Source organism: Castor canadensis, chromosome 3, assembly GCF_047511655.1.
Source record: "Castor canadensis chromosome 3, mCasCan1.hap1v2, whole genome shotgun sequence".
NCBI lineage: Eukaryota > Metazoa > Chordata > Mammalia > Rodentia > Castoridae > Castor > Castor canadensis.
Window position 1 is genome coordinate 72,870,625 of NC_133388.1, and position 27,443 is coordinate 72,898,067.

A 27,443-nucleotide genomic window follows, 5' to 3' on the forward strand; every position below is an offset into this window, starting at 1 on the left:
CCCTCAGGAAGTTGTAAATAAAAATAAACCTTCAAACCATGAAATTCTAATAAGGAAAACAATAAAACAATGATTTTACTTTACATAATTATCTTTTTACCTTGATCAAACTGCTTTTGAATGTTATCTTGATCAGTTTTGTTTCCACTCACACGGTAGAGTCCTTCCGTACACAATCCTAAGAGAATGAAGAAATATGTATGTTTTCATAAATACATGTATGTCCATAGTAAAGAATGCACTGAACTCTATAAACTCACATACCATAAAGGATGCACTTAATCTTACATCTTTATCAGCTTACCAAAATGATAAAATATTTTCTTTGTTGGTACTTAAACATTTCTTAAGGAGTTCAAAGCTTTTTGCAATGATAAAATATTTTTAGAAATAAAATATTTTTGAGCATTTTAAAGCAAGTTCTTATTGGACTATTTCCTACTTGAAAACATTTAAACAATCCAAATCCAAACATGAGATAATTTTTCCCTATTATTCCCAATAAATGCATCTCAAAACCTTGAACACTCTATATGCATAACACACACACACACACACACAAAACACAAAAACCCCCTCAACCAAACAGCTAATATGAATTAATCTCAGATATTTGGATATGTAAAGAAATCAAACATACAGAAATACATAGAGTGATTCTATTTATATGATGTTCTAATGCAGGCAATATTTATGCACAGTAGGGAAAAAAATCCAAAAAGAAGTTGTTTCTCATGGTTGGAAGATTAGTTAGGAAAGGACTCAAAGAGTAAGGAAAACAGTCTGTATCTCAACAGGTGTACATAGATTGAATAGGTATATGCCTTTGTTGAAATGCACCTACCTGTAAGTTTGGTGCACTTCACTTAATTATATAATTAGCCCTTAAAAATGAAAAGAACTGTATACATTGTGTTCTAGACTTGAACAAATGAATAAATACATTGAAGATAATAGGAGCAAAGTTTCTCATTATTGGAGAAGGGACACTAATACAAAAATAAGATTGAAACTAAAATGTATTGTTTCGAATTGAAGACATTAGCTTAAAACTCATGGCTTTTAATATCAAAATAGAGACATGTATATATGCATGAAAATGTACACACATATATCTATTTCCTGGCTTTTCCTACAGAAAAGGCACAAAAGATGCAACAATTTTGGTTTTTAAAACCATTGTCCACCAAAACAAATCAGAGCTCTTTGGAGAGAAGGCTAATTCCAAGACTGGATCAGGAAAAGCATAATCAAGTCTGGTATGTCTTATGCCAGAGAATAAGGAAATGCTTAGTTTAAAGGATTATGGGGCCAAAACAGAGAAATCATGAAGAAGATGAGACTGGGTCAATCTGAATTCCAAAGTATGTAAGGACACTAATGGATTATATATCAATGAAAATAAAACACACCAGTCCTTATTAATATAAAAAAATGAAAAAGAAAAGCTCAAAATAGAAAAAAAGAAAAGTAACAAAATGCTAATCAAACCACATAGGGGAAATAATAAAGATTTAAAAAAATCAGTGGAGCCTAAAGCTAATCACTGAAAATTCAATAATTTCAAATTATATCCCTACAAAAAAGTTACTGAGTTTAACTTATGAAGAAGTCTAGCAGACACCACCAAATGTCAAAATATAACATCACCTATACCAGGACAATTATTGGATATGATGCACTTACTTAAAAGGACAAAATATCACTTTTGTAGAATTTCAGACAAAATGTCTAATTCAAATGCAATAATGAAACAACAGACAAACCCAAATTGAGAGACATATTACTAAATGACTAGCTTATATTGTTGAAAACTATCACGGTCAAAAAAGATAAAAGACTGAGAACCTCTTTCAAATTAAAGTTAAAGAAGACTATCAGTGAGTGCAATACACCTCTATTAGATCCTGAACTGTCTCCCCTATTTCCATTAAGAAAAAGCCTGGCTAGGTGCCAGTGCCCCGTGCCTATAATCCTAGCTACTGAGGAGACAGAGACCAGGTGGACTGAGGTTCCAGGCTAGCCTGAGGAAATAGTTCACAAGACCCTATCTCAAAAATACTTTACATTAAAAAAAAGGTTAGCAGAGTGCCTACCTAGCAAGCATGAGATCCTGAATTCAAACCCTAGTACTGCAAAAAAAAAAAAAAAAGAAAGAGAAAAAGCCTTAGAAGATAAGGTATCTTATGATAAAAATCTAAATATACACTTTGGGTTAGATAATAGGTCTGTGTTATTTTCATGGTTGATTACTGTGGGTTTTGTATGAGAATATTCTTATTCTTGGAGGGGGGTATGCATTTAGGGAAAAAAGGTTTGATGCTTCCTCAAATGTACTCTCAAATAGTTCAGGGTGAAATATGCACATATATATATATATATATATATATATATATATATATATATACAGAAGAGAACCAAATGAGGCAAAGTAAATGAAAACCTTTGTATTAGTTCTGTGCAACTTTTCTGTAATCATGAAATTATATTAGTAAGTTTTCTTTAAAAAGTTACTTCTTTTTGTTTGTTTTTAAAAATCTCTTGTCAATCTCCCATTTTGTCTTTCAAATGAGATAGTGTTTGTGTTTATGAAATTTCTTTATAAACTAAAAGCTGTATGAATGTAAAGTTAAGATGGCCATTTTTTTTAAAATTTTGATTAAATGATTTTTCTGGCTAAAAAAAGAAAGTTACTCAATTTTATATTTAGTTCCTTATCTGAGAGTTGCCATAAATCCAAACATTTTATTGGTTCCAAACTAGGCAGTTCACAGATCCATTTGCTCTTACCATGAGTCACTCCACCAGCCCTCCCAACTGTTTTCTGAGATCTAGTTCCATTATATCTTTTCCCTTACATTACTTATGTATGCCACCTATAAAATGAACTATATCTTATTGTACTCTAGATAACATTTGTTTTGCCTTTGTGAATGAATTCTTCTGTAAAATTAGTTCTTCTCTTAGCCCTTGGTAAAAACATCTGTTCTTCACTGATACCTTCCCTGCTACTCCTAATTGAAGGAGTTCTTTCTTGGAACTCCCAAAGCATTTTGTCTGTACTTACTACTACTTAGTACTTTCTACACTGTACTATAGAAGAACATATTCCACTACTCAGCAGTAAATGGCTTAAAAGTATTAGCAGTGTCTTTCCATCCTCAGGGTCTTTCATGAGGTGCAGTGGTTCTGAGCTGGGGAACATTACATTTCAGGGAACATGTGGCAATGCCTAGAGACATTTTTGGATGTCAAAACTGGAATGAGAGCTACTGTCATCTAGTAGACCAGAGATGCTGCTAACATCACATACCAATAATGCCGACCTTGAGAAACCGTTAGTATAAATGATTAGTAGGTACTTGCTAAATTAATAGTATAAGCTGCTTATTCAGACAAATTAAAATAGTCTTCCTACTCAATGACTGACATATGAAAATGCAAAAAAAAAACCCCTCAATTATCTAGATATGAATTATTCAAGTTCTACTCAAGTTTAAATTACCAAGTTTTTATCCTACACATCCAACTAATGGGTTAAAAATCTATCTGGAGAGAATCCAAGATGGTGACTAGGGTACCAAAGCAGGTATCATGAGCTCCATAACTCCAAAGCCTTCCTGAGATGTTGGAGCCACACTTAGAGGAAATAAAGCACCAACCAGAATCAAACCTTCGACACCCTAAACCCCTAGCCTGTGGAAAGCTTCCCCACAGCACATTACACTGAGAAAACTTGAGGGCTGCCACCACCACCTCAGCTGCTGCCCTGGGCTCCAAACCTGCCTCCAAGACATTTGGCAGACCAAACAGGTGAGTGCCACGCATCTTGCGAATTCCCCCGCCTCCCCCCCACCCCGGGATAAACCAGCACAGCCCCTGGGCAGACTGACCCCCCTACCTCCAAAAAAACACTGAGTAACAAATAGTGAACTGTAATCTAGCACAACAGCAGAGAGGGAAGGAACACTGAAAATGCACCAGAGAAAGGGGAAGGGGCAAGGAACTAATCTCAGCACCAACTATCAGTAGTAAAACAAGCCCTGGAAAGGCAGGCAGGCTGAGAGCAGGCAGCTAAGTCACTCCCTGAAGCAGGGCAGATAGAGGATAATGGAGCTCATCTCCTGGACCAGTGACCAGCACCCAAAGTCAAACTGCTCTGCAAAATTGAAAAACAGCAAACCATCGTAACACACTGACAGCAGGGGAGGTTGACGAACACTGACCCTGCCCCAGAGAAAGGAGGCTGGGCAAAGAAACAAGCCCGCAGCACAGAAATCCCAGTAAACAAGCACAGAGAAAAGCAGGGCATCTAGTGGACTACAGAGCTGACCACTTGAACCTGAACTGCCATACCTCACTGGGAGAGGAGCTGCCCAAGCAGCTGCAGCTGAAGGGTAACACAGCCATCAGCTGAGGAAATCAGGATCTCTGACCACTCTGCATAATAAGGCAAAGCTACCTCACCTCACAATTTCAATTTAACTGGTAGACAGAACAAACCAGTACTCACAAGCCAATAACCTGGTGAGACCACAACAGAGCTTCTGCTTATACGCCAATACCAGGACTGGATGCCAGAGGAGTAACTCCAGAACTTAAACTAAGACTAAAATTCTATTGTTCCTATTTTTCTTTTTCTTGTTTGTTTCTTTGTTTTTTTCCCATTGATTTCTTTAGGGTTTTTTGTTTGTTTTCTTATTGTGAGTTTTCTATTTTTATTTCTATTCCTATTATCTGTTTTTTTCTTTCTATACTATCAACTTTACCATCATCTTCTCATCGCTACTCTCACTCCCTTCACTCTCCCTCCTTCTCATGTGCTAAAATCCATTGTTCCCCTCTCAAACAACTCATTCTGCCCCTTCTCACCCACTCTCTCTCCCAGCCCTCACTTTCCCCTCCCACCCTCCAGAGTCACCAGACCACCCCTCCCTCCTACACACTCATCACCCACTGGCCTCCCAAGTTTACACAACCCCTAAACTCTGCAATCCCCTAACACAAGCACCCTCTACTACAACAACAGAAATACATTCAAACACACACAAGGACCACAAAAACCAGCAGCCCCACACTGCTTCCCCCACTCACCCACCCCACTTCCCACCTCCCCTTTAGTGCCACCCTATCCAACTCCCCAAATTTCTATAGCTAGCCTTACAAACGTTAACCCCCCAACTCCACTGCTTATAGATAGATATTACCACTGGGAGTCTCCTATATAACATACAAACTACTGGTCAGGTATTAAACCTGTGAATTAGTTATTACTGAATTACACCCAGACAAGGGACAGAAATAGCACACCAACCTAGCTAAAAACCCAAGACAGCTGCAAAACAAAAATTAAATCAAGGGAAAGAAATCAGGTGACTAAAACCACAAACTAACCTATCAAGAACATAGTTGTACAGTACCAAGTGTAGCAAGGGGAAGAAGAAACAAAAGTTACGGAAACCACTCCCCCCCCCCAAAAATAATTTAATACAGGATTCAGAGGGAAATGAAGAAAAAAGACACCCAGTTCTAGACTCCAACAAAATAAAGATAAATGTCACCAAGGAACCCAGCGATATCCACAAAAATACCCTCGAAAAAGAAATCCTGCAAGTAATCACTGAGAATTTCATGGAGATTATGCTAGACATGGTTAACCAAAATGTACAAGAAATTTCAAGACACCATAAATAAAAAATACAAGAAGACATAGAAACAAATGAATGAAGTCATAGGAGCCCTAAACCTACATGAAACAGAGAACATTACAAATAGAGAGATAAGTGAATTAAAGATTAAAAAAAGAAAATATTAAAAAGGAAGTGACCCATGATATGGAAAACCTCAGAAAAAAAAAGAATCAAACAGAAACACAAAACATAGTGGAAGGCCACTCTAGCAGACTAGAACAAGCAGAAGACGGAATCTCAGAACTCAAAGATAAAATAGAAATTAAAGGAAAAACTGAAGAACTGTTAGTCAAATAACTCAAGACCTGCAAAAGGAATATGCAAGAATTCACCGACTCCATCAAAAGACCAAACCTGACAATCATGGGCATTGAAGAAGAGGTCCAAGCAAAAGGGATTCATAATATATTCAATAAAATAACAACAGAAAATTTCCCAAATCTAGAGAAAGTTATGTCCATTCAGGTACAGGAAGCCTACAGAACACCAAACAAGACTTGACCAAAACAGAACTTCCCCACGACATATTATCATTAAAACAAGCAGCAAAGAGAACAGAGGAATAATATTGCAGGCTGTAAGAGAGAAAAAACAAGTAAATATATAAAGATAAACCCACAAAAATCACAGATTTCTCAACAGAAACCTTAAAAGTAAGAAGGGCATGAAGTGAGGTATTCCGGACACTGAATGAAAATAACTTCAACCCTAGGATACTCTACCCAGCAAAATTATCATTCGAAATAGATGAAGAAATAAAAGTCTTCCACCATAAGCAGAAACTAAAACAATGGATGATCACTAAACCATCACTACAAAAGATTCTCCAAGGAATTCTGCACACCAAAAATGAAAGCGAACAAAACCATGAGGGGATGGGAGGCATAAAACCACAGGAGAAGAAAAGACAAGTAATCAGAGAGTAGCATTGATTTGGCTACACACACTTGAATCCTTAAAACAACAAAAACAACTAAATGGCAGGAATCACCACATACCTATCAATATTAACACTGAATGTCAAGGGACTCAACTCCCCCATCAAAAGACACTGTTTGCCAAACCGGATTAAAAAGGAAGATCCAATAATCTGTTGTTTACAGGAGACCCATCTCATGGCAGAAACAAACACTGGATTAGGGTGAAAGGCTGGAAGAAGATTTACCAAGCCAATGGTCCCCCAAAACAGGCAGGAGTAGCAATACTTATCTTAGACAAAGTAGACTTCAAACTTACATTGATCAAATGAGATAAAAGAAAGACACTCCATACTAAGAAAAGGGGAAATACATCAAAAGGAAATAACAATTAACCTATATGCACACAATCTCAGTGCACCCAATTTCATCAAACATATTTTAAGACTTAAAAGCACATACAGGCTCCAATACAGTGGTGTTAGTGGGAGATTTAATACCACCCCCATCACCAATAGATAGGTCATCCAAACAAAAATCAATAAAGAAATTCTAGAACTAAATCACACTACAAATCAAATGGACCTAGCTGATATCTATAGCATATTTCATCCAACATCCACACAATATACATTCTTCTCAGCAGCCCATGGAACTTTCTCCAAAATTGATCAGATCTTAGGGTACAAAGCAAGTCTCAGCAAATATAAGAAAATAGAAATAATCCCATGCATTCTATCTGATCACATTGCATTAAAACTAGAACTCAACAACAAAAACAGCAGCAGAAAATACGCAAATTGGAAGCTGAACAACACATTGCTCAATGGATCAGTGGGTCATCAATGAAATAAAAGAGGAATTTAAAGGGTTCCTGGAAGTCAATGAAAATGAAAACACATCCTGCCAGAACCTATGGGACACAGCAAAGGCAGTCTTAAGAGGAAAGTTTATATATAGCCATGTGTGCATATATTAAAGGGACAGAAAGATCTCAAATTAATGACCTAATGTTACATCTCGAACTTCTAGAAAAACAAGAACAAGCAAAACCCAAAACAAGCAGAAGGACAGAAATAATAAAAATAAGGGCCAAAATTAATGAAATAGAGACCAAAAAAACCATACAAAGAATCAATGAAACAAAAAGCTGGTTCTTTGAAAAAAATAAACAAGATTGACAGACCCCTGGCAAATCTAACTCAAATCAGAAGAGAAAAACCCAAATCAGTAAAATCAGAAATGCAAAAGGGGATATAATAAACACCACTGAAATCCAGGGAATCAGACTACTTTGAGAATTTATATTCCAATAAATTTGAAAACCTTGAAGAAATGGACACATCTCTAGATACTTATGACCATTCAAAATAGAACTAAAAGGATATTAACTACCTAAATAGATCTATTAACATCAAATGAAACTGAAGCAGCAATAAGAGTCTCCCAAAAAAAGAAAAGTCTAGGACCTGATGGATTCTCTGCTGAATTCTATCAGACCTTTAAAGAAGAACTAATTCCAACTCTCATTCTATGAAGCCAGTATTACACTCATCCCAAAACCAGACAAAGACACATCCAAAAAGGAGAAATATAGGCCAATCTCTTTAATGAACATCAATGCAAAAATCTTCAACAAAATAATGGCAAATTTAATCCAACAATATATCAGAAAGATCATTCACCATGACCAAATTGGCTTCATCCCAGGGATGCAGGGGTGGTTCAACATATGCAAATCTATAAATATAATACAGCACATTAATAAAAGCAAAGACAAAAACCACTTGGTCATCTCAATAGATGCAGAAAAACCCTTTGATAAGATACAATACCACTTCATGTTAAAAGCTCTAAGAAAACTAGGAATAGAAGGAAAGTACCTCAACATTGTAAAGGCCAGGCTCAGAAGGCCAAAAATCGTATGTTCTCCCTCATAAGCGGACTTTAGACCTAAAACAAATGCAGTAATATTATTGGACATGGGTCACACACTGAGCTGAGAATACACACAGGAGGAATAGGGAAAGGTAGGAAACCCAAAACTTTCAAGTATTTGATGTGTCCACTGTAGAGAAGCTAATATAGCAACCTTAAAATGACAGAGGTCACTACAGGAAGGTAACTAGGAAATAATGAAGAGGTCTGGTAGAGATGAATCAATTCAGGTTGTAATACACATATGCATGGAAGCAATGCTAGGAATCTCTCTGTATAGCTATCTTATCTCAAACTAGCAAAAACACTACATCTTTCTTATTATTGCTTATGTCTTCTCTTCAACAAAATTGGAGAAGAGGGCAGAACAGGTTCTGCCTGGAAGCAAGGGAGTAACAGGGAGATGGAGGGGAGGGGGCAGGGGGGAGAAATGGCTGAAACAATGTATGCAAACATGAATGAATAAAAAAAATATATCCGGATATTCCAAAATTAAACATAAATATTTGAAATATTAAAACATTACCTTTTAACCAAATATCATCATTTTTTCCTTTTATTAGAAAAGTCATTGACCTGTACATATTATATGCTAAGTCTGCCTTATCTGTGGATTTTTTACAGGGCATTTTAACCAAATGCAGTTAAAAAAAAAAAAAAGATTCCAGTAGGCACATTATGAAGCTTAGTTGATGAAGACAAGTTCTCAGTCAGTGCCACATCATCAACAGTTGGGTTTAAATGCTATGCATCCTGAGCATTTGTGGATTTACCTCAGTTGGTGGTCTCCTTGGAACCATATATCCACAGATGTATGGAATTTAAAACATAGCCTAGGGTTTCAGTGCCTGTTGTACATTATCTTATGGTTGAAATAATTGTCATAAAACAGATCACAGAGTGAAAAAACAAGATATGCAAATAATGCCAGATAGGTACATTCATGGGAAATGACATCATCAAATATGGTTAAAGAGGATTCTACAGTTCAGTCCCTACACAGAACAAACTAATGAACTGCCAAAAAGGCTAGAATTAACTTTTATAGACTCTGAAATCTAGTTTTAAAAAACCCATACAGTCAGAGGAAGACTTTGTGAAGAAGGAAGCTTTACATACCCTACCATCTTATAATCCTAGATTGGTGACAACCATGAGGATTGCCTGTACTGTGGGCACAGATTGCCAAGCACCAGAAGAAGCAATAAGGACCTATTCAGAAAGAATTGTAGTTGTGGATTTCAACTGATTGGGTGGCTCCTACAGAGTGCAAAGGAAGAGCGCAAAAACTTGCCTTTCTTCTTTGGGACTTCCTTTTGTACCAGGAATTTAATGAAATTATGAAAACAATAAGCTAATGGAACACAAACTTTGGTGGCAAAAAGTGACAAAGAATACAGTTATAGGAATGGTTTTGAGAAGTCACTATACAAGCAAACAAAATAACCAACAAACAGCAAAAGCAAAGCCAGCTTAAGACAAAGAATGTGATTTCCAGAGTTGCAATATTAAAATATTCAAAGCAACTTATTTTCATCAAAAATTAAGAGGCATGCAAACAAATAAGAAAGTATGGCTCATAATAAGAAAAACAGAAATTAATAAAATTTGTCCATTAGGAAGCCTAGCCATTGCACTTACTAGACAAAGACTTTAAATCAACAGTTTAAAGAAATTCTCAAAGAGTTAAAGGAAACCAAGAACAAAGAGCTAAAGGAAATCAGGAGAAAGAGGACTCAATGAATACAGAACATCAATAAAGACAAAGAAATTATAAAATAGGTTTCAAAGAAATTTGGGAGCTGAAAAGTATAAGTGAAATGGAAAATTCACTAAAGAAAATGAATATCTGAAGTAGACAGCCAAGAGGAAAGAATCAATGTGAGAGTTGAGAAAGAATCAATGGTTGAGAGTATCTATTCTGAGAAGCAGAAAGAGGAAAGAATGAAGAAATGAGAAATAGCACTGTCACAAAGAATCTCCAATAACATTAACAGCATCTTTATTTTCAGAAACCATGGAAGTTAGAAGGCAGTAGTATGATAAACTTAAGGTGGTGTAATTAAAAAAAATTTACCACAAATTCTTTTTCGGCAAAACTATTCTTCAAAAATGAGGGAGAAATTAAGACACTGTCAGAGTAACAAAGATTTAGAGTTCAATATTACACATGTCCTGTAATAAATAACACAGGGTGTTATTTAAGCTGAAATAGAGTAGACAGTAACTTGAACCCAATAAAAAAAAATTTAGAAATAAAGCAAAGAACAAACCAAAAGAAAAAAGAAAAAGTTAAGTATATAAGCCAGTAGTACTATTTCAACTTTGCAGTGTAACTTTTTGCTATATGATTTAAATGAAAAACGCATAAAATAATTACAAACTTTTGTTAGCAAACATACAATGTATAAAGATGTAATTTCTGACAACACAAAGGGACAGAAACAGAGATAAAGGAGCAGTTTTGTTTACTTTAAAAATCAAGTTGAATTTAATTAAAATATGATTGTCAAAAAGTTAAGATGTTAAGGTCACTAAATAAACTTAAAATATCTGAAAACAAAGTATGCTCTTTTTTTCTTCTTTTTTGGTGGTGCTAGGGTAGGAACTCAGGGCCTGGCACTTTATAGACAGGTGCTCTACCACTTGAGCCACACTCCCAGCCCCCATATCCTTTAGAACTCAAAACAGGTACTTAAAACAAATCCATATAAATGTTCATAGCAGCACTATTCATAGCAGTTAAAAAGTAGAAATGGCCCAACGACCCATTAATGAATAAATATGGACAAACAAAATGTGGTATAGCCATACTACACAGAAAGGAATAAAGTATGATAGATGTTAAAGATGAATCACAAAAATATGCAAAATAAGAGCCTGACATATATTGTCAGATTTTGTGATTTCAGCATATGAAATATCCAAAATATGAAGTCACAATCAGAAAAGAGACTGGTATTTGCAGGACTGTGAAAGGAGTGAATGAGAAATGACTTCCTAATGGGGAAGGGAAAGCTTGGAACTAAACAGAGGTGACAGTTCTACAAAACTGTGAATGCACTAAATGCCACTAAAGTGCATACTTTGAAATACTGAATTTTATGTTACATGAATTTTACCTGGAAGATTTAAAAGCCCTGGCGGTGGCGGGGGAGCACACAAAGAATAATTATAGAAATTTAAGCTAAATCCTGAATTGGAAACATGTCTTATTGTTTAATATAAGGACCACAGAGGGAGGTAAATGACAGCATTAAGTAAACACTGTATTGTAAGAGAACTGCCCAATGTGGTGTACATTTAAACATTAAGACATATTCTGCATTATTCAGTAATTAAAAAATTTTTTTAATTCTTTATTTATTTGGGAATATGGTGACTATGATTTATTCTTCAAATTCTCCCTCTGGAAATTTGGAACTTGGATTCAAGGATGTCTGGACAGACTCAGTATGTGCTTAAAATTTAGACCTAAAAATCTAAAATCTGTGAACAGACAAATTCTGGGGTAGAAAAGAATGACACAGAGAAATAAAGAAGAGAATACAGACTGTGTTCTAGCTAAGACATTAACTGAGTTTGGTTTCGTTTTCTTTGCAGGTGGGTGAATGTACTTTTTGCAATTGGGTTTCGGTGATTTGCAACCTAAATACTTGATGAAGAAAGCCTCAAGTCTTATGTTACAGAATTTAGGCATTTTCTTTCTATGCACTCAATACTTTAAAGTAGATGACACATTTGCGAATGAGGAGACAACTAGATCTGAAGGAACTATACAAATGGGATGCAATAGATCTTAGTGTGGCAATAGCTGTAAAATCCAACGTAAGACAAAAGTTGTTAAGAATGGGCAAAAACTAGCAATTAGTTGTACGTCGGCACATGGGTGAAAAACCAGGTTAATAAAATATTTGAAGTCTGGGCAACTTCAAGAATATTGGCATTACCAGAAAAAAAGGAAAATCAAAATGAAGTAGTTCGGGGGAAGGTGTAATCTTCTTAGGCACTGCAATCTTGTTAAGTCCAAGACATCGAATCTAATTAGAAATATTCAGTAGGCACTTAGGAAGACAGTAAAATCTTGAGGTGTAAGAAATATCTGAGAGTCACTCTTATAAATGTGGTAGCCCACGCCCCAGAGCAAATATAAATCAGATACACATAAATGAGATGGTTATAAATTACTCAAACTACTTAAAAATGTACTTAAGTAGAAGCCAAAGAGAAATGAACATGGAGATTTATTATGTTTTTATTTAAAACAGGATTTAATGTTTCTTACTCAAATGCCCACTATATGCTGTGTATTAAAATATGCATATATGGTAGAAGACATACACAGTATCATATTGCACATAATTCAACAGGCCAACTATTCTGATAATAAGAATAATGGCTGCAGTAAATGTTTTTGCTGTTTTTAGTTATGTATTAGTAATGGAATTTTACTTTGAAGTGAACTGAGGTTTTCCACATGCTAAAAAGTTGATAGGGAAAAGTAACAATGAATAGAAGAATTTTTAGCAGTACTTGACATTTCAGGCACAAAAGTGTTAACATTTTATAGTAAAAGTAAAGGCAGAATTTTCTTTTCTCAAAAGCAAGGTTTTTAAAAAGGCTGTGGGGTAGGGGAGAATATGTAAATTATTTAAACTTTAGTTTACCGAACTAAAAACCTGTTACTACAAAGTTGATAATGACTGAGAAATAACAAGCAGCTTTCCAATAACAGCAGCTTTCACTGTTACTTTCATTACATGTAATAAAATTTCACAAGGTAAATATTACATGCATCATTTCTGTTCCATTTTTAAAATAACAAGAAGACTTAAGAGACAAAACAATGAAGTGCTTCCTCCAGGACACAGGCAAGCAAGGGTCACTTATCTCATTCAATTCATAATTAGTTTTATATGGGTAAGTTTCTCCTTTCTGGAAGTTTTCTACCATTGGGGCTGGGAATACCAATTTTATGTCTACACATTTTTCTGGGAATATATACACCAAGTATATTGAATGTTTAGCACTGGACATCATGGTACACATCTGTAATTCCAGTTACTCAGGATGTGGAGAGAGGAGGATTGAGGTTCGAGGCCCTTTCTCAAAAACAAGACCAGTGCAGTGGCATACATCTATAATCCCAGCCACTCCAGAACTGGAAGTGGAAGGATCGTGATCTGAGACTGGTCCAGACAAAAATTCAAGACCCTATCAAAAACAAACTAACAGACCCTCAGCACTTGGCATGAGGCTCTGAGTTCAATTCCCAGTTAACATCAGAAGAGAGAAAAAAATATTGAATATTTGAACACTCATGCTCAGAATTAGGGTATCGCTGAATAAACTGTGATTATCAACATATTAGAATGTGATGGGTAAGCCATAAAAAGTAATTCCAAAGACTAGTACCTTGTCACATGGAAAGTTGCTTATGTATTAAAAATATTACAGAGAGTTTAGTTCCCCATTTTGAAAAAGCTATGTATACTTAAATGTGTACTATGTATTGCGTAAATCCATAGAAAAACTTATCACGAAATCATAGGTGATTTTCAGATCTACTCTTTATTAACTAATCTGTATTTTCTATTCTGTTACAATGAAACAGTACTTGCTTTCCTTAAAAATCAAATATTAACCGTTAAGCAGTAACGGTAAGTAGATTCTGAGCTAGAACTTAAATGTGTGACTTCAGACAAGTTACATAATTTCTTCAGGCCTCAGTTTCGTCCTCTGTAAAATGCAGGTAGTACCTTCATATAGTCCATTGAGGTATAAAAATTATAAACAATACACTTATTTTAAAGCACAATGAAGATTTACTGTGCAAATAGTAAGCATTCAGTAAGCCTGATTATATTTTCAAATAGTAGTATTTCACACGAGGGATTAAAAGGGTAAAGGCTAGAGTGTTTCTTCAGCCTTGCTCAACATTCCTATTCCTACAGGAATTTCATCACTAACAAAAAAGGTGCTATAGGTGTACATTGTTTAATTATCCACTAGAAAAATAGCAATTCCATATGGCTCTACCTAAATCTGAAACAAAGCATTTGGAATGGGGGTGTGGCTCAATTGCCTAGCAAGCACAAGTCAGAGTTCAAATCACACACACACAAAAAAAAGAATCTGAAGTAGCTTTCTCCTGATTATAGCTTTCTTTATCATAACCACAAAACATCTAGTAGTCTGTATCACCTTTATTACCCACTGCTATCACAATATGTAAAACTATTCAAAGCCCATGTTTTTGTAATATTGCAAATTAATGCCAGAATAATGCAAGTTCTCATTTGATATAAATTTAAATTATGAAAAGTCCCTATAGCACAAATTTACTAGTTAGCTTTTCCTTACTATAATGAAAAACCTGAAGCACCTTAACTTTATACAGAGGCTTGTTTTGGTCCCTGAATGACCTCTAAGCTGTATCATATCATATCCTCCCACGGGAGGAAGCTTTATCTCAACAGGCAGAAGTCAGAGGGAACAGGGTGGATCCAGGCTCTAGCTTTTAAAACCACCTACTTTCAACAACTATTTTAATCCCATGCCTCCAATTGTCCTGTGGACTTCCCACAAGACCTCATCTCTTAAAAGGTCCTTACCACCAATCTTCTAACACATGGATCTTTTGGGGGACTTAATCCATAGCAACACACAAATCCATTCTGATTTTTTTTTTTTTTTCTGGTACTGGGGCTTGAAATCAAAGCCTTCACTTTGAGCCACTCCACCAGCACTATTTTTGGGAAGAGTTTTCGAGATAGGGTCTCGCAAACTATTTGCCAGGCTGATTTTGAACCATGTTCCTCTTGATCTCTGCCTTTTGAGTAGCTAGGATTACAGGCGTGAGCCACTGGCGCCCTGCTGCATTCTCTGAATTTTTGCAATGCTCACTTACTCATTATATTTGAAGGAAAAAATAATAATGCTAATTGTAGCTTACAAAATGAAGCCTACTTTTTAAAAGCATTAAGGATCAATTATGTGTAGACAGTTTTAGCAGCTAGAAATTTCTTAATCTCAGACTATAGGCTACTTGATGTAGAGTAAAACAGAATACTAGCTTTCTGACCAGTTAAACAAGATACTTCTTTAAGTCAACATTGTTAATAAAGATAAAAATAAGCTTCAAAGTAAAACGGTAAAATTAATACATTTGGAAACCTCAAGGAATATGTTGTTAGACACAGGCATATTAAAAACAATCTGAAGAAATGCTTCAATGGTTCATTTATAATTACTCTGTACTAGAACAAGAATAGATAAAACAGGTCACACTTCTGTTAAATTCAGATGTGTATGACTGCAACTTTCAATACTTATTTGACAGTGTGTTAAGGTTATTAAAATCAAACTTAAAAAAAAGTCCTTTAATAACTAACATCATGTGCTTCCTAATATGACAGCCTGAGGATACTTCAGTCCTATGTAAAATTTCAGACCTATATAAAATTCCACTCAAAAATGTTTAACTTGCATAAGGCAGTGCATTAGCCACATAAAATTTAGGAATATTATGCAAAAGAACTGATTAAAAAAAGTTTTTAAGAAAGTGACATGAAAACACAGACACAAGCAAGAAACTGTTCTAGATTAAAGAAGCATAACAAGAAATGTTATACATAAATCTGGGTGGGTTGGTTCACATCTGTAATCCCAGCTGCTTGGGAGGAAAAGATTGGGAGGATTGCAGTTTGAGGATAAGACCAAGCAAAAAGTTAGCATCTGAAGGAATCTGAATATACAGTATATTAGACAGAATTATATTAAATTTCCTGAAATGATATTCACATTGTGGTTATATGGAGAGAATGTCCTTGCTCTCTAAAGATACATGCTGAACAAAATTGTTTATTCCCAAATCCCAAAAAAGCGTTGGAAAAGAAATGTGGCAAAAAATTAACAACTGGTGAATCACATGCTCAGACATATTATTCTTGAGAAAAGAAAGAAAAAACTGATTATTTTCCTTCTTTTTTAAAGAGAGAAACAATCCTTTACTGAGAGTAAGAAACATTAATTAGGGGAATAGGAAATATAAGGTTGTTACTTCAGATTTGTGGTTATGTATTTAAGAGTAAAATGCATGGGTTTCTCTATCGCCATGACCCATTGTTCTGGCCAAAACACAATAGTAGGCAGAGAGTTTAACCCAAGTTGAGGTTTTGTCAAGTGAATAAAACGGTGGGAGTTGAGAAGGTGTGCAAGGGAGTGAGCCATAGAAATGTATCAAGAACTATCCAGGACAAGGCAAGAGAGTAATGTAGCCAGGTTCCAGTGACATATACCTGTAATTCTAGCTACAGGAGGCTGAGATTGGGAGAATTTCTGTTCCAGGTCACCCTGCATCAAAGTCTGTGAGACCCCATCTCGACTAAGAGCTGGGCACAGTGACATGTGCTTGTCATACCAGTGATGGCAGGAAATGTAAAATAGGAGGATCGTGGTTCAGGTTGGCTTGGGTGAAAAGCAAGACCTCATCTCGAATATTATCACAGCACAAAGAGCTGGACACATGGCTTAAGTGATAGAGAACATGCCTTGCAAGCATGAAGCTCTGAGTTTAAACCCCAGTACAGGCAGGAAAAAAAAGTGATGCTTTAGTGAAGAGGTATTAAAAGTGAGGAAAAAGTGGTAGTTCTTCCAAATAGCAAGTAGGAGTTTAAATAAAAAGACTTTAAGAACTAATTTAAAGTAGCAATAAAAGATGCATATATCCATTTCACCTCAATTATTTCATTTATCATTGATGTGTTTGAACAACACTCAATATTTAGACCAATATACAAAATACTATTAGCATTTCTTCTTCCAAGTCACTTTTACCAGAAAAGTAATAGCTAGGCTTTAGAAAATATCCCTATTTCTTTACGATTCATTTGTAATAGTGGAGCATTCCAGATTCAACCATATTCACATAAAAATAAAAATTTTGGTAGAGGAATGCCTTACCTATCTGGAACTTGGTTATCTGATCACCTAATCCATCCATAACTAAAAAAATGTAAACAAAAAGAACTGCGAACAGTCATAGTCAAAAAGATGTCACAGCACCCTGCCACTAAAATATATTAAGTCTTTTATGGGAGAAGCCCCTCAGTTTTTTCCACAGAATCTATTTAACCTAAGCAAAAGCACAACTTTAACTTGGCCGTATGTTTCTGTGACTCATGACACTCAGAAATTGCAAATTAGAAAAGCAAAATGAGGTTAGCAACAGTGGGAGGTATGCTGACAACAAAGGAGGCTGGAAAAAAAATATAAAATGTAGAAAATTAGTGAACCCAAGTCTGTAAAATAGGCATGTCTCAGATTCTGAAGCCTGCTTTTAAAACCAGATAACAGCTTTTAAAACCAGATTAACACCGTCATTAAAATACCATTCTAAAGGAGGAAACAGTTCCAAACTCATTCTATGAAGTCAGTGTGATTCCAATACTAAAGCCAGACAAGAACATCAGGAACTTAACGACAGACCAATGTCACTTGCTTTGTAAGCACAAGGCCCTGAGTTCAAAAGCCTGTACTGTAAGTAAAAAAACAAGATTAAATGCAATCCCTATCAAAGGGGATAAGATGGTGAGAATTAACATGAGGATGTGGACAAATGTGAGCCTTCATACAATACTTATAGAAATGTAAATCAGTGCATCCACTGTGGAAAAGAGTTGACAATTCCTTAAAAAGTTATGACACAGCATTCTACTCTTGGATATGTACCAAAAGAACAGAAAACAGATACACAAATATTTGTATATCAATGTTTACAGCAAGACTATTGACAATAAACAATAGCCAAAAGGTGGAAACAAGCTGAATGTCTACCAAATGATGACAAATTAGACAAAATGTAACATGTCAACAGAATGAAATATGCTACAACACAGATGAATCTCAAAGACATTATGCTTAAGTGAAAGAAACTGAACTAAAGGTCATATGTTGTATGATTTCATTTCTATGATATATCCAGAATAAGTAAACCCATACAGATGGAATGTAGATTGGTGAGCTAGATAAAGGGGGTAATAAGTAACTCTTCAAAGGTACAGGAGCTATTTGGGGTAACCAAAATTTTCTGGAACTCAATAAGGTGGTAATTAGACAATGCTATGAACACATTAAACATCACAGAATTATACACTTTAAAATGTTTAGTTTTAAGTATATAAGTTTCACCTTAATAAGCAAAAATATAAAATAAAATCATTCTAAGTCATTAAATGCTGATAACCACACTTCTTATTACATTTTTTTTCTCTTTAGTGTTTTAGGGCCCCTCTCTTTCATGAACTTTTTGTCTCTAAATATTGACCCTGAATTCTACAAACATACATATTAAACATTAGTATCCATACAGTGGCCATTAACAAAGCAAGTATCTAAAGACCAAAACATTTTCCAGAGCTCCATGGTCATATATGCAACTGAGTCAGGCACCTTAAGACTTAACATGTCCAAACTATGCATCCATCATGAAACTACCAAATCTGCTTTCGTATTATAATTTTTATTTCCACTAATGGAATTTCAAGTCATCCCAATATGCAATCTGAGAGGCATTCTTAAGTCTTTTTTCACCCCTGTGTCTATCAGGTTTATTATCCTAACTCCTGAAAGTCATTTCCCTTCTTCTCATTCTTTTTGCACACTACCTTTTTCTGTCTACATTAAACTTACATTAATATTTCAAGTCATTTCCTAACTGGAACTTAGCAAATAGACACAGTTTCTACCATGAAGGATTCACTGCTATAGAAATTGCTCTCAAGAAGTAAACAACTAAAAAAAATTAGAGCTGGAAGCATGGCTCAATTTGTAATGCTTGCCAGCAAGTGTGAGGCTCCAACTTCAAACTCCAGTTAAAAAGTTTTTGAAATGTATTGAGCTGGAGAGTAGCTAGCAAGCATGAAGCCCTGAGTTCAAACTGAAAACACACAAAAAAAAATTATAGGGAACACTTCTTTAGGCACTGAACAGGGAGCTCAAAACTATGATCCATGAGGAAAAACAAACAAGGCAGGCTGTATGAATGCCCAACTTAGTGTCTGTAGAGTTGTATGTGTTAGCAAGCATGAAACCCTGAGTTCAAACTGAAAACACACAAAAAAAAATTATAGGGAACACTTCTTTAGGCACTGAACAGGGAGCTCAAAACTATGATCCATGAGGAAAAACAAACAAGGCAGGCTGTATGAATGCCCAACTTAGTGTCTGTAGAGTTGTATGTGTTAGTAAAGAGAGGTAGAAACTTAATACACTACAACAGTCTTACCAGAGTAGAAGAGGAAGGGACAGGAGTTCAGAAACGCTGAGAAAGCTAGAATTTGTAGGGCATAATACTAAATAGTGGGCAAGATACACAAAGAAAGAGACATGTGGAAAAGTCCTAGGAATCTCTGGTTGAATACTGTACATATATGAAAGTTCCTGAAGCCAAGAGCAGAGAATTATTCTCAAAATACTCTTTAATACATAGGGAAATGGGTCAGATCTTCTTGCTTAACTGTAGCTCTAAATCAATACTCATTTGAGAGAAAAAAAAAAAAAAAAAAATCAGTGAACCAGGAATGTTAGAGCACTTTCTCAACCTGATAAAGAGCATGTAAAACAACAACAAAAAAGACTGGAAGGCAATGGCTCATGCCTATAATACCTGCTACTCAAGAGGCAGAGATCAGGAGGATGGCAGTTTGAAGCCAGCCCAGGCAAATAGTTCCCAAGACCCTATCTTGAAAATACTCAACACACTCCAAACAAAGGGCTGGTGGACAGGCTCAGTGGTACAGCGCTTGCCTAGCAAGTGTAAGATCCTGAGTTCAAATCCCAGTACCACCAAACAAAAAATCTAACAGCTCACTTTATGTGTAAACTTGTTTTTTTTTTTTTTTTGAGGGGGGGACAGTACTGGAGCAGGCACCATACCACTGGAGCCACACTTCCAGTCCATTATAAATAAGCATAATCATGAAAGACTGGATGCTTTTGGGGGCAATGAAAATCACCTGTAACTTGATTGTGACTTGGTTACATTGCCATAAAGGTATTCTGTAGGCTGGAGGCGTGGCTTAAGTGGTAGAGTACCTGCTTAGAAAAAAAATTATCACCAATTAACAAAACAAAACAAAAAAATTATCACCAAAAAACAAAACAAAAACAAATCCCCAAACCCCTCATATTATATAATTAAAATAGATGATAGATGAATTTATTGTATGTAAATTATTACAATAAAGCAGATTCTTTAAACTGCCACTGTATTTTCTTTAAGGTTGTTCAAAAGTGTAGCCTTCTGAACTAGAGAACTGATTATAATGAGGATATTGGTCCCTTGTATCACTGTACCTTAGAATCTACAAAAAAGCAAAATATATTTTAAAAGTAATGGGTATGTATAATATATTCCCATTACTACAAGTTGAACCTTAAAGATGGCTATGCTATAGTCCATATTGAGAGTTGTAAATTAAACTTTTTTTTTTTTTTTAAAGACAGAGCCTTGCAATGTAGCCCAAGCTGGCCTCCAACTCTTTATCCTCCTGCCTCAGTTTATCCAATGCTAGGATTACAGGTGTGCACTACTACATCCAGCATGTGTATTGCGTTCTTAAGCACCTAAAAATTTGTGCTAAAACTGATAAGCAGCTTTAAAATCAGTAATAAAACCAAGCAATATACTACAACAACAAAAGAACTAGCTTTAATCTTCTATTCTATTCTTGGTCTTTTTAAGTACCTCCGTATATTTCTATCAAAGCACTTAAACATATGAATTACCTATAAGTTGACCTAGACTATTTCCAGTTGTGTTAAAAATTGGAGTAGAATTACATTTTTATCTTACAACTGAAAGTCATTTCCTTGAAGAAAATCAATTACCTATGAAAATGCAAATTCTTAACTAAAATAATAAATGGTGGGAAACTTCATTATATTAATAAATGCTAATCCATCATTATTTTTTTATTTTTCAATCACTAAAGAAAATTATTTTCCAATTGCTCAGTCTTATCAGTAAGGCCTAATTTCATTACTACAGAAAATGAGAATTCTTTAAATTCAAAGCAGGAAGTTAATACTATAAAAATATTTGCACTTCTGTTATTAAAGATTAACAGAAATACAGACAAGAAACTTGCCTAAAACACACTTCTCAAACATTTGTTGAAGAAAAAAAAGAAACGATAATGGCATATACAGTATAGGCTCTATAAATTAACTCACTAGCTGAAGGAAAAAGATATATGCTATTTAAAGTGCAATACTAGTGAGTAATAGTATTTCCCCACATTTCAATCCCTTATTAAAACTAACAGTCACCATTCCTCATCAAATAAACCACTATGGACAGAACTCAGCTAATATCTAAAGGGTAAGCCATATATAAAATGTACATGATTATTTAGCTATGACATGAGTATACTAATTTTATTTAAAAAACAACACTTACATATCAAAAAAGACATAAAGAACAGCAAAAACTTACCTGGTCATGGTTTTTAACCATTTAAAATCTGCAGTCTATTTAATCAGTAAGGTTCCATGGTTAATCTGTGTTTATTTTAAATATACTCAAACACAACAAATTTTTTCAATTCTTTTTTTTTTTTTTTGGTGGTACTGGGGGTTGAACTCAGGGTCTTGCAATTGCTAGGAAGGTGCTATATCACTTGAGCCATGCCCAGGTCTTTTACCTCTATTCCATATCTGATTGGCCACTTTTTTTTTTAATTAGGCAAAATAAGCATAAGACCAAGATTGTTTTTAAAATAATGATATCTACACATTGCTTGAAAACATTACTCAAAGCATATAAATCACATCCAGCTAGAACTGCTGAATAAATAGTAAGAACACAAATAGAATGAGCAGCCTTTTACACATCTTTAACTATGGCTGTTAAGTTTTAACAGGGAAAAAAAAAAAAGCCCGTAAGTAAAACAAATTAGAATTGGATTAAAAAATAATAAAAACTTTCAAATTACTGATTCAAATCACGATGTGGCAGTATAATATAGTAAGTTTAACATTTTAGCTTTCAACTTAGTCATTTATTAGGTTCAACAAAGGACCAATAAAAGCATTACTGGTTAAGAGCAAACTTCTTTCAAATATCAGATGGTTACTTAAGAGTGAATACTCAAGAGAATCCTAGTAATAAGAATTATAAATCTCTTTCAAACTTTAACAAATCACAAGCATTTGACAAACTGTTGCTGTATCAAAAGTGAATTTTTAAATCAAACTCTTGTGTTGATATTTCTATCCTACCTGTATCTTCAATAAATTCCACACATTTTTCAACAAATAGTGGTATAGGCTTCTCAGCTGTAACCAGATCTTGGAGGGGCATCCCAAAGTAATTACTTTCCCAATTTCTACGTGTTGGTGGATTGAAGTTCTTTTTCTTTTTCTGCTATAAGAAAACATATTCAAGTTAAAACTATTAATATTAGTGTCCTTCAAAATACCATCAAGCAATGTAAATAGAAACTTTGGATAAAAAGAAACATTTAAAAAGATACATCCAATCTAAATATCCATCAATATGGGTCTTATTAAATTCTGCTAGAACGCATTTTAGCAATGAAGACACAAAAGTGAGCAGAAAAAAATAACTGACTAGAAGAAATGTTCTCTTTGGAAAATAATAAGACTGGACAGGTACAGACTGCAAAGATAGGGAGAGATTAGAAAACATCATTTTTCAATGCCAACATGAAGGACAAACTAGGAACAATCAATGCCCAATTTAGTTCACATGTGTTCTGTTAATTTTATTTGGCCTTTGAGGTAGATCCAAAAGGTCTTTGCTTAAACCTACATTTTTAAGAACAAATTACTGATGACTGTTTATACGAAGAGACTACAGAATTCCATAAATTTTTAGTACCACCATTTTCCCTATTTTTCCACTTTCTTGCTATTTCTTAAATGTGAAGATAATAGTCAAAAGAAATGTACAAAACATTTTCATAATAAAAAACAACAAAATTAACTAAGAATTTTCACATTTTAATTTTAATCTAGCACTAGGGAGAAAAATAGATTCTTAACTATTGAGTGAACATCTCAAAAACTCAAGAAGTATTGGCTGGAATCAAACTGTTGAGGAGACTCTGACTCAGTCTTTCAGGAGTAAAGTGTACCAAGTATCTCCACAGATGATTTTACTGTGCACACTCAACTGAGAATCCCTGAAGTATAGGAAGATAAGTTTTCAGAAATTCAAAGCATGTTATAGCACTTTTACTGACAGCCTTGGTTCTTTTTTATCTATAAATGTTTATTTTCTTTGGCATAAATCACAAATCTATTCTATATTGGTCATAAGTATCATACTGATTTACAAATAGAACAAAAACATAACTTCTAATTAAAGTGGAAAGGAGAGCAAGAGAGCACAAGCACAGGTCCAATGCCTAAGAACAGTCATCATTTTAGCTTCCCATTCTCTCTGGAGAAGTCTTTTCTTTGTATGGATTCCTTGATATTCTTCCAAGTCTCTGGATATCTTGATCACTTAAGTTCTTTCAACTTCAGGTTATTCCACTCAGCAAACTGCCAAGAGCTCATGAAATCCAACTTCTAAATCCTCATACACTAACACTCTTTTGTGATTATATACAAGTGTGGTATATACAGACTACACACAACATAAACAGGTGTTTGGAATATTGTCAACAGGGTATTGGAGTGTTTGGTCTGGCTCAAAACCTAACCCACCTAGTTGAATGGTCTGGATCCTTATTCCTTAAATGATCTCTCCACTATCACCACCATCAAAATAAAACCATGTGCAAGGAAGTAGAAATGAAGAGACTATAACTTCAAAGCTGAGGTAGGGACAAAGTGGCTGAGTTCTTTCTTTTTCTTGGGAGCACTAGGTGTTCTGCAACCTGCAAACTACCAGCCGCATTATTATTTGATTGGAAAAATGAAATCTGAGGTAAAGATTTTGTTGTTGTTGCTGTTGCTTAAAGAGAACACAGTTACCAAAGACATTACACTTGGGTAGATTAATCAAACTACCAATGCCTAGAGTATGGTGGTAGCAACAGGAATGAAGAGATAGAGATCTTATTAACAGTATACACCACCACAAAGTTCTAAGAAAAGTAAGCTAGCTAGCTATTCTTAACTGTTACAATCAACTTGTAAGAAATGTTGTTCATACTGACCATCAGGAGCCAATCTAAATTCTTGGATGACTGAAATCATTCTATCCCTACCCTTGCAGTTGGAGAAGAAAAAGTGAAGTCTACACCTTACTTAGGTATCCCTAAAAACTAAATTTAGAGGATTAAGATAGGGAAACAAAATAAGGGAGAGATTCTCTGGTTTATGCTCAGTAAATATCTTCCAAGATCCATAAATATATAGGGCAAGTTATTCAATTCTACAATTACAAGATTCAGTGACAGTAATTTAAGGTAATTAAAGTAGCTTACAGCACTAAATTTCTGACCAAGTCTAAAGGGATAATTTATTAACACTGAACTGCTCTGATAGTCACACTATAACCCATATATATTAGGGGTGAATCCATCTTTACTAATTTCTCTACTAATGAAATTGCTAACAAAGGAAAATTGTATGCAGAAACTTCTGGGATAGACATGCCTATATTAGCTTTTATGATGAACAAAAATGTAGGCAATTCCTTTTTTCCGTAATAGTTCTTAACCATCAGAATCATTCTTTAAAGGCCTTTGAAAACCTCTCCACATAATTCTGAGATGCATCCCTTGGCTAAGAGTTGCTGACTACTAAGAGTTAATAACTAATAACTCAATTTAAAACCTATTTCATAAACTTAGATGAGTGTTATGTGTTGTTTATAGCTATGGTTGCTGATGAACCTTCAATTAGAAATGAGACCTCCAATTAAATAATTGTGCCAGTGGAAAACATGATCTCATCTATGATGATCCAATTTTTGATACATTATTACATTCATTCTCAAGAATTCATCTTTTTTTTTAAACTCAGGGCCTCATGCTTGATAGACAGGCACTTGCTCTACCACTTGAACATGGCTTCTAACTTATTTCTGCTAAAAATACAAATGTCCACAGCCTTGTTTTCTAGCCACTTAAGCAAATCTCATTACCACAAAAGCACACCCACAGTAAAACAAACATCCCATTTGCAAATAAATTTACAGTATCAATGTTACCAATGAAGTGTTCAGCAAATATTTATAACTCTCAGTTTAAGTAAATAGCTTCAGGAATATAAATGCTTTTTCCAGAAAATACTCCTTTTACTTCAATAGTATCAGCAATGTCCTCAAATAAATGTTATAATTAATAACAGAAAACACAACTAGATACAGTGACTCACCCCTGTAATCCTAGCTACTCAGGAGGTGGAGACTGGGAGGATCACTGTCTTAGGCCAGACCCCATCTCAACAAACGTACTATGTATACTGGTGAATGTCTATAATCTTAGCTATTGAGGAAGCATGGGTAGGAGGATCATGGGCCCCTGGGCAAAAAGTGTCAGACTGTATCTTAAAACAACCTAATGCAAAAAAGGGCTGGAGATGTGATTCAAAGGGCAGAGCGAGCACTTGCATAACAAGCTCAAGGTCCCGAGTTTAGAACAACTGCAAACAAAACAAAAACACAACACCTCAATTGTTTCATTGGTAACCAACAAACTGAACAAAACTTAAGCCTAAAAAAAAGCAGTTAACGAGGCTTTGAAAGAATCAATTCAGGAAACTTAGATGTAATTTTCAAAATAAAAGCCTAGAGGGGACTAAGATAGGAGAAAAATAGAAGAGGGTGGACCAATTTGGGTTTCACATATATACATGGAAATGCCACAATGTAACACCCTGCATAGCTAGCTATTTTAAACAAATTAAAAAAAAAAAATGGAGACTAGAAAGGCAAAACAAGTCCTGTCTGGGGGTTGGTACAAGTGGCAGGGGAGAGGATATAAGCAAAGACTATAGGAGGGTGAATATGGTAGAAATATTATGTACACATGTATGTAAATGAAAAAATGAGACATGCTGAAACTATTGCAAGAATGGGGCCAGGGAAGAGATAAAGAAGGATGGAAGGGGTGAATTCAACTATGATATATTGTAAGAACATTTATTTTTTATTTTTTTTAATTTTTATTGTTTTATTATTCATATGTGCATACAATGCTTGGGTCATTTCTCTCCCCCTGCTCCCACCCCCTCCCTTACCACCCACTCCGCCCCCTCCCTCTCCCTCGATACTCGGCATAAACTATTTTGCCCTTATCTCTAATTTTGTTGTAGAGAGAGTATAAGCAATAATAGGAAGGAACAAGGGTTTTTGCTAGTTAAGGATAGCTATACAGGGAGTTGACTAGCATTAATTTCCTGTGCATGTGTGTTACCTTCTAGGTTAATTCTTTTTGATTTCACCTTTTCTCTAGTTCCTGGTCCCCTTCTCCTATTGGCCTCAGTTGCTTTTAAGGTATCTGCTTTAGTTTCTCTGCGTTGAGGACAACAAATGCTTTCTAGTTTTGGGTGTCTTACTTATCCTCACACCTCCCTTGTGTGCTCTCACTTTTATCATGTGCTCAAAGTCCAATCCCATTGTTGTGTTTGCCCTTGATCTAACGTCTTTTGGGCCAGGCTAACCTCACTCAGAATGATGTTCTCCAACTCCATCCATTTACCAGTGAATGATAACATTTCGTTCTTCTTCATGGCTGCATAAAATTCCATTGAGTATAGATACCACATTTTCTTAATCCATTCGTCAGTACTGGGGCATCTTGGCTGTTTCCATAACTTGGCTATTGTGAATAGTGCCGCAATAAACATGGGTGTGCAGGTGCCTCTGGAGTAACCTGTGTCACAGTCTTTTGGGTATATCCCCAAGAGTGGTATT

General features: G+C 35.1%; 1 protein-coding gene across 7 annotated transcripts in view; it reads right to left on the bottom strand.

Annotated features, from left to right (window-relative positions):
• Arhgap5 (Rho GTPase activating protein 5) overlaps positions 1 to 27,443 on the bottom strand; it is a 73,065-nt gene that overhangs the window by 13,986 nt on the left and 31,636 nt on the right. For 4 of the 7 annotated variants that reach the window (XM_074068195.1, XM_074068194.1, XM_074068193.1 and 1 more), the window contains exons 3-4: positions 22,829 to 22,973; positions 101 to 178 (exon numbers count right to left, since the gene is read on the bottom strand). In XM_074068195.1, coding sequence (XP_073924296.1) covers positions 101 to 178; positions 22,829 to 22,973 — 223 coding nt within the window. Of the gene's footprint in view, positions 1 to 100; positions 179 to 20,562; positions 20,645 to 22,828; positions 22,974 to 27,443 lie in introns of all 7 variants that reach the window. The other 3 variants (XM_074068198.1, XM_074068197.1, XM_074068196.1) reach the window with 3 other exon arrangements.